This window comes from Crassostrea angulata, chromosome 1 (genome assembly GCF_025612915.1).
Source record: "Crassostrea angulata isolate pt1a10 chromosome 1, ASM2561291v2, whole genome shotgun sequence".
NCBI lineage: Eukaryota > Metazoa > Mollusca > Bivalvia > Ostreida > Ostreidae > Magallana > Magallana angulata.
Window position 1 is genome coordinate 22,170,481 of NC_069111.1, and position 17,637 is coordinate 22,188,117.

At 34.9% G+C, this 17,637-nt stretch overlaps 2 protein-coding genes across 9 annotated transcripts in view; one reads left to right on the top strand and one right to left on the bottom strand.

Moving 5' to 3' along the window:
• The window catches only part of LOC128179683 (potassium voltage-gated channel subfamily KQT member 1-like), a 47,755-nt gene extending 41,129 nt beyond the window's left edge, over positions 1-6,626 (top strand). For 3 of the 5 annotated variants that reach the window (XM_052847197.1, XM_052847206.1, XM_052847215.1), the window contains 6 exons: positions 1,091-1,279; positions 2,108-2,131; positions 3,852-3,958; positions 4,557-4,758; positions 4,863-4,959; positions 5,258-6,626. In XM_052847197.1, coding sequence (XP_052703157.1) covers positions 1,091-1,279; positions 2,108-2,131; positions 3,852-3,958; positions 4,557-4,758; positions 4,863-4,959; positions 5,258-5,932 — 1,294 coding nt within the window. In that variant the 3' untranslated portion in view covers positions 5,933-6,626. Of the gene's footprint in view, positions 1-1,090; positions 1,280-2,107; positions 2,132-3,049; positions 3,068-3,851; positions 3,959-4,556; positions 4,759-4,862; positions 4,960-5,257 lie in introns of all 5 variants that reach the window. The other 2 variants (XM_052847223.1, XM_052847231.1) reach the window with 2 other exon arrangements.
• Positions 6,627-7,004: 378 nt separating this feature from the next.
• Positions 7,005-16,008, bottom strand: LOC128179656 (transient receptor potential cation channel subfamily A member 1-like). Of its 4 annotated transcripts, none has more exons than XM_052847185.1 (4): positions 15,823-16,007; positions 14,397-14,475; positions 11,530-11,677; positions 7,005-11,389 (listed from the first exon to the last, which is right to left on the bottom strand). In XM_052847185.1, the coding sequence occupies exons 3-4, from the start codon at positions 11,674-11,676 to the stop codon at positions 7,745-7,747; spliced, it is 3,792 nt and encodes a 1,263-aa protein (XP_052703145.1). In that variant the 5' UTR covers position 11,677; positions 14,397-14,475; positions 15,823-16,007; the 3' UTR covers positions 7,005-7,744. The 4 variants fall into 4 exon arrangements, with proteins under 4 accessions (XP_052703145.1, XP_052703142.1, XP_052703137.1 ...); XM_052847182.1 differs by having other exon boundaries at positions 15,797-16,007; XM_052847177.1 differs by lacking the exon at positions 14,397-14,475 and having other exon boundaries at positions 15,797-16,008.
• Between the last annotated feature and the right edge of the window lie 1,629 nt (positions 16,009-17,637).

Here is a 17,637-nt window from a genome sequence, read left to right on the forward strand (position 1 = left end):
ATCATCGTAGTGGGTCCTGTATCACTTACATGTATCATTCGTTGAGGTCCTGTATTACTTATCATTCGTCGAGGTCCTGTATTACTTAACATTCGTTGAGGTCCTGTATAACGTATCATTCGTCGAGGTCCTGTATTACTTAACATTCGTTGAGGTCCTGTATAACGTATCATTCGTTGAGGTCCTCTATTACTTATCATTCGTCGATGTCCTGTATTACTTAACATTCGTTGAGGTCCTGTATAACGTATCATTCGGTGAGGTCCTATATTACTTATCATTCGTCGAGGTCCTGTATTACTTAACATTCGTTGAGGTCCTGTATAACGTATCATTCGACGAGGTCCTGTATTACTTAACATTCGTTGAGGTCCTGTATAACGTATCATTCGTTGAGGTCCTCTGTTACTTATCATTCGTTGAGGTCCTGTATTACTTATCATTCGTTAAGGTCCTATATTACTTATTATTTGTTGTGGCCTTGTTATGCTGTAATGTTAACTGTTAATGTCTAATTCTACTGTCAATTGTTCCTGTTTTAGCTCTGATTAACATTGGTTTTGTGGAAACTTTACTTTATTAATTTCGTTTAGCTTAACGTCGCATGTTGATTTATTAATTACTGACTAAAGGACGTAAGTGTTTAAGGATTAGCCTTTCTTACCGTTTTGATTACATAATCATTAAAGAAATGATGTATTGTTAGTTTATAACTACTTGGTTTTTTGTATATGTATTGAAAAAAATATTAATAGAACTTGTTCCAAATTATTATGAATGTTCACCGAAAAGAGAGACTGTGTTGTAATTGAAACAAAATCAAATATAACTGGATATGTCATTATCAGACGGTCTATTCCAATTATCGATGCGTGTCAGTTATCAACACGATTTTAATGAGGTTAAAAATAGAAATAGAATTTGAAAATATCTTGCTTTCTGTTCTCATTATTTCTAATGACCACCATTGTACTTTGTCTCACCATGAAATTATTTTAATTGCGCTGCAGTTTTTCTTTTCAACTTACCAATCACTGTCTCGAGACTTGAATATTGAATTGAATTCACTTGAAATTGACAACTATTGCAGGGATCGGCCATTCAAAACGAACGCCTCTTTCGTGAGTCGCTTCTCCACGCGGCGCAGGGACCGGTCGTGTTCTAGTAACCATTCAAGTGTGTCCAATAACCCTCACTCCCCGCTCCTGCCCCGGAAGGACCATAGCAGACGAGCCAACGGACCGGAAGTCCATGAGGAGGGAAATCTGGCCATTAACAGGTGTGTCATTGGTGACTTTGTTACTATTTTTAATAATTCAAATGACAATTTGGCGCAGTTTACGCCCAAACACCAGTTCAGCGAATAGTATACTAGTATAAATGACATGCGAAGGTAAACTTGATATACATTTGTACATGTAGGAGATTATTGATCAAAAGTAATAAGATGGTATTAGTATTTATGTTGAATATCAATATGACTTTGTTCACAACGCCCAGATAGATTGTTAATGTAAAAATATTCCTCGATGTTATCTCACTTTGTGATTGAGGTGAAGGGTGTTAGACTTAGCTGCCTTGCATGCTTACGTTGGATTGTGTCTGTCATGATCAAGATATGGACCGGATATAAATTTCCACATTGAAACAACTTTTCAAAGTAAAAAAAAATAAACGAATTCCTAAATTTATTGGTATATAAAAGTAATTATTAAAACCCAGAAGGATGAAGTCATTGTATAGCTCCCCATTAATGCAATGTGTCTGACATCAAACTATTAACTTACAAAATGTTTATGCAGTCATACTTTAGAAAACCTTAAGCATATAATTCAAATACTAGTAATTCGCATTTCAAGGATTTTTTTTTATCGATTACATATAAACTGCCTGTAATTGCTCTCAAGTCTTCTGACAAAGGGCAATAATCAATGTCAGAATTGAAAAATCAAAGAGAAAGAAATATTTTTTTTGTAGAAAATACATTAAAATAATTATGAAAACTTCATCAAAATCAAAGTGATTTTTTAAGCTGTTCACTCTCCAAATTTTAACTACATTTGTATGCAAAACTGGTGTATTTTTATGACAAATTGGCTGTGTATAGAAGGAAACAGTACAGACAAGCAGGGTAAGAGTGACCGTATAAAAACACACACACAAATCATGTTCACGGATTATTAAAGACCTTTTCACAGCAACTGCAGTACTGCTCTTTTGCATCTTTTGCGTCATTTAATTATCTACCAGCTAAAACTTCGACAAAGTATATCATTTTGCCCTGCAAGAGAGCAGTTCCGCGGTTATCGTGAAAGGGTCTGGAATGTATCGGTAGTAACACCAATTATCAAAATAAAAGTTGTCAATATTTGCAATAAGCACGTTTGGGGCACATGCCACATTGTTCACACTCGCAGGTCTTTATAAATACACTAATGGTGTAGATCAAGAATTCACGTCCCAAACAGACAAGTTCTGTGCACGTTACCTAAAAAGTTTCTGCGTTAAAGTGGACAGTGTTAAAATAGTGTTAAAAAGTACTATAGTTTTTTGTAAATGTAAAAACTGTTTTAATATAAAAAAAATTTAAAAAATTTCGTTATATATGAATTAATTATAAACAATCCCCAATATGACGTCATCGCTTACGCGAAAAAAAGACTGTTAAGGGTTTTAAAGTAGACAAATTGTTTTAAAGATTAAAAGTAGGGGAAAAATAACCATTTCGGGCTTTTTCTTGTAGTGAAAGTAACACGTCCGTTGTAGCAATGTGTATAAGGTAATATATTTGTACACTAAAACTCGCTATTTTGTACTCAAGGTTATTTCAGCGCACCTGCTGGTTTTTTACATTTATCTATGTTTATATTTCACAACGCGCTACCATGCTTAAAGTGAAAACACTCAAAGATGTGGTCCTATATGTAATTTCAATTAAACAAATCCATAAAAACAAAAAGATTTTTTTCACCAAAAAAAAAATGCATGGTAATTTTGATTTGACTGATTTATCACATGACAATTGATTTCTCTATTCCTGTATTTTTAGCTTAGTTAATCGAACATGGTAAGAAACTGAATACACTTTCAGTGTTTTTGTAAAAGTCCTAGCTAGCTGTTCATATATATACCTGTACTCCATTTAGATTATATATATCTATATCCATGGTATTTTGTTTGCCAAAAGTAGTGGGTCCATGTTCCGTTCTATAGCCATCCGTGTATCGTATTTTGGCATGTTAGTTTGTAAGATCTCGAATTTCCAGTCGAGCATATTTTCAATCGTGTTTGATATCATTCACTCTTTGTATATATATTAGGCGCCTTTTTATACTGATTTGAAAGCACTTTATTCTATATAGTTTGCATCTGAACACAAATCGCATGCCAATTAGAGAAATTAAATTATTTGCCAGATTCGCTGTTCATATGGAAAAGATCACGACTTGACTTCTCGGTCTCTTGTTTGCCCCCTTCTCTCTCAAAAAGATTCGTGTGTGAAGACATTTCTTTTTAATGATAGATTTACCAGTACCTATAAAGTAATTTTTTATTACACAGCAAAGATATGTACACTGTATTTTATAAATGCTGTGCCATATTTTCATTATCAATGAATATTTAGCGAAGTTGGCCAGGAGTGATCTCTTCCCAATGTTCTCTTGCTAAAAGACATTTTATTAATATTCACATAATAGATGCATATAAAGAATCTGAAATGTAATAAAAATGTGTATCGGTCAAATATTTTCGAGATAATGACTTCATCACATAACCAAACCGGGTGTCTTTAATTCCATAAAAGTCATATTTTCATTCAGATTTAAAATCTTTACAAAATCTTTTTTAAGGAGTCATTTAAGCTTGGCCACGGGAATAGCTGATCATAAAGTTGACCATCTCCCGATCAGGAAGGAGAGTTCCTCGCCATCTCTGTCCTACAGAGACCCGTATGAAGGTAGGAAACATATTTTATAACTCTCCTCTGAAAAACAGTTGCAGGTGTGTAACTCCCGGTCAAAAAAAATCAAGTGGACGACTTTGGAGCTACCGCTTCTTTCTCTGAAAATAAATACACATTTAGGTCAATTCTGAGTTTGTTGACATTTACAGAATCAAGTATGCTAGGAGATCAAATTAATTCCTTAAGGAAAGCACACCAAACTGTGCATGGCGTGTTATGAAATAATAACTTAAAATTGTTGTTTCAATTTCAAATTCATAGCTTAACAATGATCTATTGCTCTATTTTTGTCATTCTAGTGTTAACTTATAAACGTTGTTTAACTAGTGTATATTCTTACTAATATATTTTTCAATTGTTTCAATTCATTTATCTGTTTCTTACATTTCATGTGATATATATTTAAATCATATCTGTTAAGTTATTATGCTGTCTTACAATGCGTCATTTGTTATTTATATTCTTAAATACTAAAATCAGAAAATCATTTTAATTTCTTAAACCACTCTCATTTGTATATTTTCCTGTAACTCTTTTTTTTAAATTTAAAAATATGAAATAATCTTATCAATTGATAAATTTTCTTTCACAGATGACTTTGATGTTTCTCCAAAAATGGTTCAATTAACTGAAACTCACAAAACAGCTATTAGGTCCTTGAGAAAAATAAGATACTTTGTTGCCAGAAGAAAATTTAAGGAAGCTCTGCGACCTTATGACGTCAAGGACGTCATTGAACAATATTCAGCAGGTCACGTGGATATGCTGGGAAGAATCAAAAGCCTTCAACAAAGGTTGGTATGAATTAGAGTTTTGTAATTTGATATAAAAACTAGTAAAGCCTGTGATCATAGGTTTTAAAATGTATATGTAGTAATGGCTGTTCTTTTTGTACCAGACTTGACGTCATCCTTGGAAAAGTTGGAAGTAAAAGGAAAGACGTCTACGACTCCAAACAGAGTCTGGCATCAAGGATAGTGAAAGTGGAAAGATCGGTAATGAATGACAAGATGTATTACGTACAATCATTTCGCATCTTCTAAACGATAAAAAGAGTTTCCAGTATGGTATCCTTTTGTACACAGTAAATACAAAAAATTTTGTTGAGTACATTGATTCGTGTTTGGTGATAACAGGTAAGTTATACATCCTTGCCAAGTAATAATGTGCTTTTTTATTCTTATATTTGGTGACTGATAATATTATCGTGTCAAATACTTGTTGTATGCTATGGTTAGTTCATTATGAATATACATGTATGATATTGACTACAATGCCTCTTTTTTCTTAAAGGTGGAAGATATTGAGTCAAAGTTGGATTTACTCATAGACTTGTATAAAGAAGACAGAAAACCGTTATTACAACATTGCCAAGACTGTTCTCAACAGAACAACATGCCAGTAGAGCATAATCAAACGGAAGTGACGTCATGTCTAAAAAATCCCATCATTCCTAAGCCAACAACCCCTCGTTCTATTCTCTCTGACAAACACTGTAGTGAACCTACTAGTCCAACAAATGCACGAACTCCCGATAAAAAGATGCAAAGAAATTTATCAGACCTCAGTCAACGAATCAAAAAGCGTGTAACATACAGACTGTTATCTTTAAACGACCAATCATCGCTGGTAAAACAAAATCCTTCAGGTCCGAAACGACAGAGAAGTGCATCTGTGGACAGTGCAGATACTGGGCTCTGTGACACTAAGAATCACACCGAGGAAGTCTCGGAGAATGAAGACCAACCGATAATAATCAAAGATCCGCCACCTCCAAAAAAGAAACTTTCCCGATTATATGGTCAAAAATGTACAAATCAAAATCCAGAATGCACTGCGGAATCTGAAGTACCGGTGGTGACTACGGTCACGTCAGAGGAAGTCAGAATAGACCTCCTAAACATAAATCATATAGTTCCTGACAATATCGACTTGCAAAACTTTCCAGGGTATAAACCAAAGGCATAAATACTTCACCTTTCCTGTCGATAATCTCCAGATGTCAATGTTGTTTATTATGATATTTACGTAAATACCTAAATTATATTGCATCTAAGTGGCACACATTTTTTAATAAGAGTTAAAATTCAAAATTTTACTTTCACACCAATTATTGGTATGAAATACAAGAGTTTATTCGTAAGAAAGTCTTAGTCCCAGTTTTGAGGATTTTCAAGATACATATAGATACATTCAGTGTTCTACAGTTTCTGTTTACTTTTTATACCAGATAAAAAAATTATGAAGTTTTCAAACTCAATACTTTCCTACCACATACAATAAATTACAATGTATATCCATTAGAGTGTTTTCTTAGTTTATATCTGGCTTTATTTCATCAAAGATTTAAAATATGTTGACTCTTGTTGTGCGATATTTGATGGTCAGTTTTATAAAACAAGACATTCCTCAACTTGTTACGGATTATAAATTATAGCTTTATGAAATCTATAAAAACTGCATTTTGCGAAGAAAATCTTGCATACCTGCTCAAATATTTTCATTCTTAAAATTTGATATAACTACATTGTAGTAATTTTTGGCATTTTGTTATTTTTTTATTTGTTTTCTGAAAAATATTTTATAAATGAGAACTTTATAAAATTATTGTTATTAAATACTGGTTAATTTTATCCACATTGTATTTGGGATATATAAAGTTGTTTCAATAAAAATTTTCTTATTTTTGTCTTTCTTTTAACTTGTTGGTACAGATTACCGAGACGGAATCAAAAAAATAGCCCAAAGTAATTGTCACATAAATATTTAAATCATTTCAATATAATTTATTATGATTGTGATAAAGAGGTAGAAAAATTAATATGTTGATAAATATCAATCCCGAGTATTACAAGTTCTTCGTTCTGTCATGGAGACAAATGAAATACTGAGAAATATGTGCTAAATACACTGTGTCTATAAGAAATATTTATTCTGGTTCAACATCAATAAATTATGTGGTAATATTTAGTTTTCAAACTTCATGCAATCAGCATTAAAAACCATGCACAACTAGGAAAAGATTTGAAACGAAAAAATGTGTTATTTTATTATTTTAATTACTCTCAGACTGTCAAACAAAAAATACAAAATATATTTTTAAAAAGTATTTGAAGGAAGACATTATCAATCACAATAAATCCTTAAATTGCAATCTTATTAAAATCAGACCTGTACATGTAAATCCGCGCCTCTACATACGATACGCTATGGGGTGGGGTTGCTTCTTTCACCGGTACGTGTATTTTTTATTAAAATTCGTCAAAATGTGCGGCATGAATATATTGGGACAGACTACAGTATTTAGATTTTCTTGTAGGATACTAAAAACTGCTATCTGAATTAAATATTTTCCAGTTTGAATTCAAATTTATATTACCAATAGTCGAATAAAGGATTTTAATGCCGATAGTAAAACATACAGGAAAAATTCCCTATTCTTTAAGGAAATATACTTCCTCAAATTCTAATGAAAAGAAAACTTCTGCACGATTTTAAGAGATGCCAACAATATACGGTATTCCATAAAACAGGAAACACTTTTTACATTCAGAATTGCCTTCTTCTAATGGGTTATTCAAATCCTTCAGGTGGGACCCGATTTAATTTTACCTTTTACATGCATGGATTGTGTAGAAAGTTCACGTAAGACGGGTGCAAAAATGCAACCTTTGCAATGACATACCGGTAAATATTCAACGACGTGCATATAGCTATATGCAGTAATACCAAATATTAACATAGCATTGAATAAAATAAATAAAATACAGGTAAAAAATATCACAGTTTACTAATATCCTCGACTGGCGTGGTAGTAGAGGAAGGGTCAGTATTTTGACCTTTCTGTACAAATGACACGAGCTGATCCAGCTTGTTTCCGATTGTTTTAAGCTGTTGTTCAGTTTCCGTCATTCTGCTATTGATTTCTACCAAATCTTCTTTCATTTTGTCTTTGATTTGTACATCGATTGGCTCTGCCATTTGGCTGTATTTTGATTCAAATTCCGTTTGCGTGAGTATTAAATAATACTTTTGAACCTCGTACTTTTCGTCTTCCCCGGGAATTTTTCGATGTTGGATTTTGGAAAACATTTTCGGTAGCCACGGCAAAAGTCGCTCTATACCTACTCCTATCTGCACGGAGTCCACTCGCCAGTGGTATTTCTGGACAGCGAGTGTTTGTGAGTACGAGTCATTCATCATGGCAATGAGCATGTTGAGTAGCACAATGGTAGCTAAAATCAAGTAAATCACATATACTACCTTAGCAAACCAAGCAGTTCTGCCAGCGGTGCTCATACCTAATTCAAAATTGTCATCGAATAGTTCTCCCATCCCCACCATGATATTGAAAACCAAGAATATCGTGTCAGCCATTGTGGGATACGTCTCAGCAATGGTGTAAGATATTTGAAATAAAGTGTGCAGTGTGAACGCAAACGCCAGTAGCACGCAAATGTAGACAATGAAGAAGCGACGTACATCGCTCACAATCATGTTGAGAATCATTCTCCAAAAGTAGTTGATGGCTTTGAACCCGCGAGTAAAAGTGATAGTATACGTCCAGCCAAGACAAAGGCAGATGGCTAGGACATAGTCCTGATACCGCTCTTGTATTGTGATGAGCACCAACCATGCTATAACCAAGCCGGAGAATACCAGGTAGAACAAGAAAGGAAGGAACTGCAACACCGGGTTGGTGAAATCCCGACGTTTTATCAAATCGATTACCGACATAATAAAGTACAGGAGAAAAATTAGTGGTTCCATCGGAACTACAATGTACGCAAGTACGTACACGGAGGAACTGGTCGTTATGTTGATAGGATTATGGCGAAACTCTTTCGATATTTCTATCCCTGCGTAGCTGAAAAGTCCCATGTACGTAATGTGGAGAAGGATTAATACTGTGAAAGTTACTGCATTTATCACATTGTATATTTTTTCGATCTCTTTCATTGGTGGAATATCCAGAATCCGTGAGGCTCTCTCCTTGTTAACGCCATGCAAAAGAATTTCCAACATAGACAATTCGGTTTTGACCTTGCTGGAAGAGTTACCCGTAAAATATTTTGCGGAAAGATCTACTGATGACATTGGCATGATATTCGTAACGTCCATCAAGACGTTATCCTCTTCTCTGAAAAATGTGACGTTTTTCATCATCAGGTATCTAGAGAGTACTTCGAAGACTCCTAATTTGCATGCTAAGGTAAGAGGAGACAGGTTCATGTTGTTCTTTAACGTCGTCATTAGATAAACCATTGCCTGACGGTGCAAACGGTCAGTCACAGTTTTGCCTAGATCATGGAGTTTCAAATTTTTCTTAACGCTCCACCATAGAGTACTTTGTTCTACAATTACCTCGAAAGACCTCAAGTAGCGACTAGTGTTATTTGGGTCACTTGCCATTTTCATGACTAGTTTGTGAAGAACGGTGTTTCCCTTTGAATCTGTAGCTTCCAAATCAGCTTTCAGGTATACTAGACGTCTGATGGTGTTGTGGTATCCCTCCAATGCAGCTAAATGCAGCACGGTCTCTTTTTTATTATTTAGCTGATTGACATTACCGTCGCGATTCATTACTTCGAAAATGTCCAACATAGTTTCAAGACCCTCCGAGTCTTCTTCACTTCGCACTGCTTCGTGCAAAGGAGTGTTTCCATCTTCGTCGAGATCCTTGAATCTAAGGTACCGAAACTCCCAAAGAACATCTGGCACAGCAAACTTCGCAGCAATATGCAGAGCATTGTTTCCAAAATTGTCCATGGCGTTCAAACTTTCCCAATCGTGGGTTTTGATGGTATGATCTACTATCATTTTGGCGATCTCAGGCGTTGTGTGTTTTGACATCGCAGCTATGTGCAAAATGTTTTCACCGCGTTTGTTTGGGATGTTCGTGCTGGCGTTGACCTCGAGTAGAGTTCGGGTACACTGGACAAAACCAGCATTAACCGAGATATGTAGACAGGTTTCTCCCCTGTCGTTCTGTGTATCTACGGACACATATTTGTGAAATTCTCGAATAACCTCGCTTTGGTTAAATGAAGTCGCGTAATGAAGGAAAGTGTTCCCGTTGCTATCGCGATCGTTTGGGTCATGTCCAGCTTTAAACAAGTATTTTATCTTCTCGATGTGACCGTGGCCTGCAGCAGTGAAAAAATGTGGACGCCCGGAAATATCAGTAGATACTTGGAATTCCCGTTCAGATGGAGCAGCGCCGTATTCCAAAAGGGTTTTCAATAAAGATAAATCGTTACTATTAATTGCATAGAACCACAAGTCGTGGCCTAAATTGTTCTTGTGTGTAGGGTCATCGCCAAGGTTTAAAAGAATACGCACGATATCTGCATGGCCGAATCGTCCTGCGAGCAAAAGAGCGGTGTCCCCCTTTTCGTCGTGGGCGGTGAAGTCTGCTTTGAATTCCAGGAGTTTTCTGACTACTTTCGCATGTCCCTCTTTACATGCGTGATGAAGTGGAGTCTGGCCTCCCGGAATCACGTGATTTGGATTAGCGCCGTGCTTCAGAAGCAATTTAACTATTTCATAGTTCCCGTAAGCTGACGCAAGAACAATCGGGGCTACGAGTCCTAGTTTTCGTTCTTTGTTGATATCGACCTTCGTTTGAGTGTTTTTTAAAAGCAGACGAACTATATCCGTATGCTCGTACCGGATAGCCCAATAGAACGCTGTTGATCCTTTGTCGTTCCCTTTGTTTGGATCTGCACCCAATGACAGCAAAAATTGCACTGTGTCCACGTGTCCACACTTTGTTGCCCACAACAACGCCGTGTCTTTTTTCTTGTTGAGAAAGTCGACCGAGATTCCGTACGGTTCTCCAAACTTTAAGTAAAGTCTTACCAGATCTGTGAAGCCATGGTAAGCCGCTAGATGAAGACAGGCAAATTCCCGCGGCCGCTGGTCGCTCATTTCTATTTTCGTTGTTGCCGTCATTGCTTTCTTTACATCCTTCAGACGACTTAGGATCTTCTCTGCTAGGTCAATTTTATTGAACTCCGTTACTTGAAGGAGAGCTGTTTTGGTCGTAGAACCAACGGAAAATGCATGCTGAAGCAATGTTTCGTCGCCTTTTTCGATGAGAAGACTGGCCTTCTCGAATAGATTATTGGACAAGGCGTAATTCAGCACGTTCTCGTTAGTTTTTGGATTTGTCATAACAGCATCAGAGAATGGAATTTTGGCATTGACGGTCTCTATACATTGGATTGTAGCTTTGTCATCGTCCTCGAGGACAGACTTGAAAAGCTTTTGTCGAAGTTCGTCGAATTGCTTACTTCTGCTTGCGCTAATTGGTCTAGGTTTTGAGTTTGTGGATAATTTGTTCTGTCGAACTTCTGCTTTCACGAGCTTTGGCAGGATTTCTTCATTTTCTTTTTGTGCCATTTCTCTCTCCTTCCGTCGAATCTGCAACATGCATTCATTCAAATAGTGTGCATATGTATATGTGATGTATTCATTCAATTCACGCATTTACACCATGCATTCAGAATTAGTTAAAATTAATAAAATCGATGTATTTTTTCATCAGTTCGTGTTTTTATTACCTCTCGAATTTTTCTGAGTCGTTTGAAATCGCCATCTTCGGTACTTCCGCCAGCTGAACTCTCGTTGGCGAGACTTAGTTCGGTACTGTGATCCGCCTGAAGAAGACGGCGAGGACGCTTCAGTAGATACGCTGGTATTTCCGTCATCCTAAAATGAAAAAAAAAATATATTTTTGATTACAAAATTCGTAATATTTCTGGTTATCAAAGAAACAAACGGTGATGAATATTGAGAGCGTTAGTAGGTGTAATTATTGGATTAGTGTGCAATTAGAAATATCCTTCATTCTAATGGTACTACAAAAAATGTTAAGCGCTAAAAGCAAAACATGAACATACGTGTAAATATTCATTACACTTTTCCCTGTATTATTTTAAATCTATATCAAAGGGAGGAGTAGACTCTGAATAATGCAAAATTAATCATATTATATACAGCATCCACTTTTTTGGGCAGCAAAGATTTTTCTTAAATTTACATACAAAAAATTGGATTAAGATGGAGGACCCCCCCCCCCACACTTTTATGGGACCATGTTAAAATTTGAATTGAAAATAAGTTCACTGAAGTTAAAAGTAACTTTTCTCTCCCCCCCCCCCCCCTCCCCCCCCCCCTCCCCCCCCCCCCCCCCCCCGGCTTAGGGTTTTCAGGATTTTGGAAAGTAACCTTTTCCCTTTTTTTTTTTGCTTGTCAAGATTTTTCGGATGAGTCTGCCCCCGCCCCCTTTTCAAAAACGATGTTACGTGCCTGATATGTAATTGTCACCTTGTACAAAACATCTGTATCTTATATAGTTAAAATTTTAATTAATATATCTTCTCGTGATATTCAAAGCTGAGTATAAATTATAACGTATCATTAATGTTATCGATAAGTGTAGATAAAAATAATCCTCCATGTTGTTAACTTGATATTAGTAATTTTAAAGATACGGCTCTTTTCTTTCAAGGTGTTTCCCCTCGTATTGATATATACTAGATGTCCACTATGACGTGGATCCAAATACAAAAATAACATTATGACAAAAAGTTGTAAGAATTCAATAGCTTTGCATTTACTTTATTTCAAATCAGTCTATTTAGCTTTAATTTAGATCAATTATTAACAAAATCTCAAGCAGCTTGTCCTACAGTATTATACATACATTTTTTCATTTACCTGTTTATGTATCTTTTTAAATGTTTTATTGCTTTTATTATTAAACACTCTATACATCTTCATTTTCGAGGTTTAATACATTAACTATCCTTGTTTTTGTGTGGCAGTGGAAATTGTTTTTCAAAGTGTATTTTTTCAGATATATTCGACTTTCGCATTGCAGAAATCTCTGCCTACTCCCATTCCCACTTCTATAAAGGCTTGATCCGCCATGCATTGTCTAATATGTTTTTTTCTTTTTTCTTTCTTTATTTCTTTTTTTTTGGGGGGGGGGGGGGGGTAAAAGAGCTTTGTGACCTGTAGACCTATTTCTTAAAACTCTTTAAAGTCGTAATCGATCGTCACACATGAACATGTAAAGCAATTTAGTTATATACTAGTATCTCATGGAGACAGTTTTCTCCTTGTCGCTACTTATGCAAACCTTTTGAATTTACATGCTCGGCTAAAATCATCAGCTGTATCGTATATGAATGTGTAAGCAAACAGGCATTTCGTTGAATACTCGGATCCTATACATTTACACGTCATTTTATGAAATCGGTCGTACGAACTTCCTTATATTGCTACGAGTTAATTGCTGAAGAGACTTGTTTATTTACTACTTATATGGTTTATATACATCAAACTTTACTACCTGAGTTCATTTAAACTATATATGTACATGTATACACTAAGAACGGCTGAAATAGATGTTGATACACACGAGTCGGGTTACGGAAGCACGTATTGTTAAAGTGAGGGTGGGGCTTAAAGATAAGAATAAGTTGATCAACTGCCAGTGACGGCGCAATGGAGGACAATATAATCATTATAAAAGATCTAGTGACACAGAAATGAAATGTTGCCCTATGTCCACTGATGAAAACATTAAAAGGAATGCAACTCCAAAACCCAAGAAAAAGTCCCGACCGGTTGCCAATTTTCAAAATAATAAATTGTACAACATATTCGGAAGAGGTAAAAATTGGCGTTCTATCTTGTGCAGCAATACATGAGCCTGACGAGTATGTCTTCTGTGCACTACTTAGTTGTAGTTTTATTTGAATATACTACATTGTATATGATAGCCTTGTATATAAAAAAAGGATTACTTAAAATGTAACTTGGTGAGATGCTTAAGTAGATGCTGTGGAATCTACTTTGTGAAACAAAAAAGAATAATTTTCCCGACAACATAAAATTATGCAGCTTTGTTGGTGTACATCTCAAGTACCTGACGCTATAAAGTTTTTTCTCTTAATAAAATTTTTAAAAACATCAGATGCCTGTGGTGTATTCGTATTTCTTCTTTACGGGTTTTCTTGGGCAAGCAGTAAGATTTTTTTTCATTTCTTATTTTTTCCGTATTTATTTTTTTTTTTTTGTGAGATTTTTTTAGGGGTTGTCTTATAAATAGGCAAGACATTTGAGGACCGTGATTTGATTGAAATTAAAATAAACTTGAAATGGGGTCTTGAGACGGGCATAAAACTCGACACTCGCCCTCATTAAATATACAATGTACTCTAAATTCGGCCCTTTCACTCGAAGTTTTATACCTGTCTCAACATTTGTCAAGTTACATGAACCAGAAACGTACTATGAAGTATATATATCTGTCACATTAGATTTCCCCGCATCGTAGTCAGTTTTGCATGTCCACGTATGACCCGTTTATGGTTTGTAAATAAATAATATTTATGATTAAATTTATATACTGGTCTACCTGTCAGCCCCAGTGCGTCCCTCCTCGTTCTCTACCCCTGCATCTCTCACCTCCGTGTCCTGTACTAGAACTTCAATCCCTGAAATGGATTGTTTGGGACCTTTTACCTCCATTTCGTACATCATATATACATGTGCATTTGCTTGTCAAAAATGATCCGTATATTCTTATTTCTGCATGAATTCACAACTAGAGGGTTTTTCCTTCATCGATATGACGTCATAGATTCCAGTTCGGTTCCACATGAAAAACCACGAATTTATGATGTGGACCGTGAAACGTATCTATTCAGTCTGTCCTATATTTACTTTGTCCGGTACAATTAGTATATATCTACCACGTGTAAATACGGTATGTTAGGCCTGTACAAATTGTCGCTTTCATATACTGCACATGTACTTGTCGTATTATGAGCGATCGCGGATTTGACGATTTTAATTCATGTTCCAGGATTTAAATTTGTTTCAGAAATTCTTATATGTAGGTCAAGTAAAACCTCTGTGTCCTTATACCAACGTTCAGGGACAAAATAAAACCCCAAAAATAAAAGTCATGACGACCTATTTCAAATAAAATACATGCATAATATCAACAGAGGCCAATATAAGCGTTGCTGCAAATGTTTTTATTTAAAATTCGTCCGTTTTTTTCTTAGAGTTACTAGTTTTTAAATTAATATGTATGAAAAATAAATCAATATGAAAAAATTACTTTGCTTTTACCCATCACAAAAAATATTGATAAATGCGGCAGTGTATACCATAAGTGGTGTGTGAATTTATGTAACCCGGTCGTGCGTTATCAGTTCGATTTTATTCGATTTCACTCATTGTGAACATTTAAAACGCCACCGCCGATAGAAAATCAAACAACAAAGACACCCCAAAGTCAGGAATTATTATTTTGAAATACTTTAATTCGGTTTATTTTCTTGAACTATTTTTTTTTGTTAACGACATTAAACACAGTATGAAAAGTTCGGGGTAAAAATGATAACTTGAAATAACTATGGTACTTTGGTTTGTTTGCTTTCATAAACATGATTGAACTAAGAAGCACCATGCATGTAATGCATTCGAACTCTAGAGTAATCAATAAACCCGAATGACATGCACAACTAATAATTTATCGGCTATGCTAAAGTCGATCATTTAATTCTTTCATCCGCCTCTGACGTCTGATTTTTCAATGTACCAATTCCATAAACATACAGTTTCAACATCAAAACAATGGCTAGATACTTATATTCCACGTCTTAACCGATTTAATAGAACAATAAAGACAAATGCGTCATTTATTTCATAATCTAGAGTAGTAAAGAGGTATATAAACATGCGTAAATATACATAAAAGTTTGATTGCCCCCTGTTGTGATTTACAACTATTTGAAATGTACTTACGTCATTAACAGAAGTATATACTATACCTCCAGTGACGAACAACAAAGTTTCTTACGTCCGATGATTATCTATGGCACAATGAAGAGAAACGTCCATGGTAATTCCAAAAACCACCCGGTATATCCATAGTTTAAATGCCAAAGCTATGGTGCTTGTTTTGGATTTTTAGACAGACGTGAAAAAACAGGTCCGCATGACCGAGGGCGATTTAACTATAACGGGTATCCCGGGCCAACTTTGTACACACACGTACACACCTATACACACGCACTCGAGTCTCTTATTAATTAAGGCTTCTTGATTGCTGTATAATTAATTATGTTAATCTTATTAACCAATTTAACTGTTATTATTTTATTGATCAAAAGAAAAACAAAATATGCGGAGTCAGATGTCAGTCAATAGCTTGTCATCGATTTTGTATTGACTTACAAGACTTCACGATCATTTCCCATTTCCAAAAAAAAATAAAATAAATAATAAAAAAATGTTTACACCGGCGAATCTAAGCCAATTATTTGGGTTTTACTTCACATTCAAAAGCGGGTGGGACTGTTTATTTTTACTCTATAAAGAGATATATAATATAATGGATAAAGATGAGTATTTAGGTCTTCCTCGAATTCTCTTCATTCACCAAGAAATTTTTTTTCCATTCGTCACGAGTAATTTCACCGTCCAGTGATGCATCACCTATACATGTTTTATGAGCCACAAACTAATGGTATATATACCTGTTGCAGTAAATAGGATGGAGAATTACTTAGCCATGCAATAACAGATGTAATGTGGGTTCCTTAATCAATATTGATCAGACAAGGTCGTATCTAAGACCTGGCCTCAGGATCATGAAGGAATTTCAAAATTTCAGTTTTCAATTCTTTATTCGCTCAAGACCAGTTCACTGGTATTTGAGGTTCAAAATCAGTATATACAAATGTACACGAATACAGTCAAGGATCATATGTACAGTAGAAGTAATAATGACAAAAAAGGTTAAAATCACAATACAATAGGTTGTTAAAGTTGGTTTCTGGAAGAACAGACTTTGAAAATTTTCTTAATAAATATTGACAAGTTTTTTTAGTTTTTCTACATTAAAAGTATTCATGAGCTCGTTAAATTTTATAATATTTGGGTTTTCATAATATCTCTTGGGTAAAAACATTTTTCTGTCGTTTACAAAATGTGTACATTCTAAAATATAATGACATTCATCCCCAATACTATTAGAATCACACATTGTACATTTTCTTAAATGTTTTTCAATATTGTGCCATCTACCTGTTTCAATGGGGAATCGATGATTACATGTTCGTAATTTTGTAAACGTGATCCGTAGATCTGTAGGTAAAATCAACAAGTACTTTTCTAAATTGAGATTTGTTTTAAAAATTCTATAATTAATACATTTTGGTGAGTTATCTACGATACTTCTCCAGTCTTGTACAAATTGATTTTGTAATATTTCTTTAACTTTCCCCAATACTATTAGAATCACACATTGTACATTTTCTTAAATGTTTTTCAATATTGTGCCATCTACCTGTTTCAATGGGGAATCGATGATTACATGTTCGTAATTTTGTAAACGTGATCCGTAGATCTCTAGGTAAAATCAACAAGTACTTTTCAAAATTGAGATTTGTTTTAAAAATTCTATAATTAATACATTTTGGTGAGTTATCTACTATACTTCTCCAGTCTTGTACAAATTGATTTTGTAATATTTCTTTAACTATTGACTAAAGCCAGTTATAACTACACATTGTTTGATTTTCCCATATATATGACAACCCGCACGAGTTGAGTATATCATGTATACATTTTATCTATGGATG

What these genes read in the sequence shown, in the direction of transcription:
- LOC128179656 (XM_052847170.1), bottom strand. Translation starts at nt 14,521, where the DNA reads ATGATGTACGAAATGGAGGTAAAAGGTCCCAAACAATCCATTTCAGGG. An exon ending in GGACGCACTGGGGCTGACAG is followed by an intron (nt 11,678 to 14,396) that starts GTAGACCAGTAT and finishes TTTTCATTTTAG; the next exon opens with GATGACGGAAATACCAGCGT. An exon ending in GACTCAGAAAAATTCGAGAG is followed by an intron (nt 11,390 to 11,529) that starts GTAATAAAAACA and finishes TGCATGTTGCAG; the next exon opens with ATTCGACGGAAGGAGAGAGA.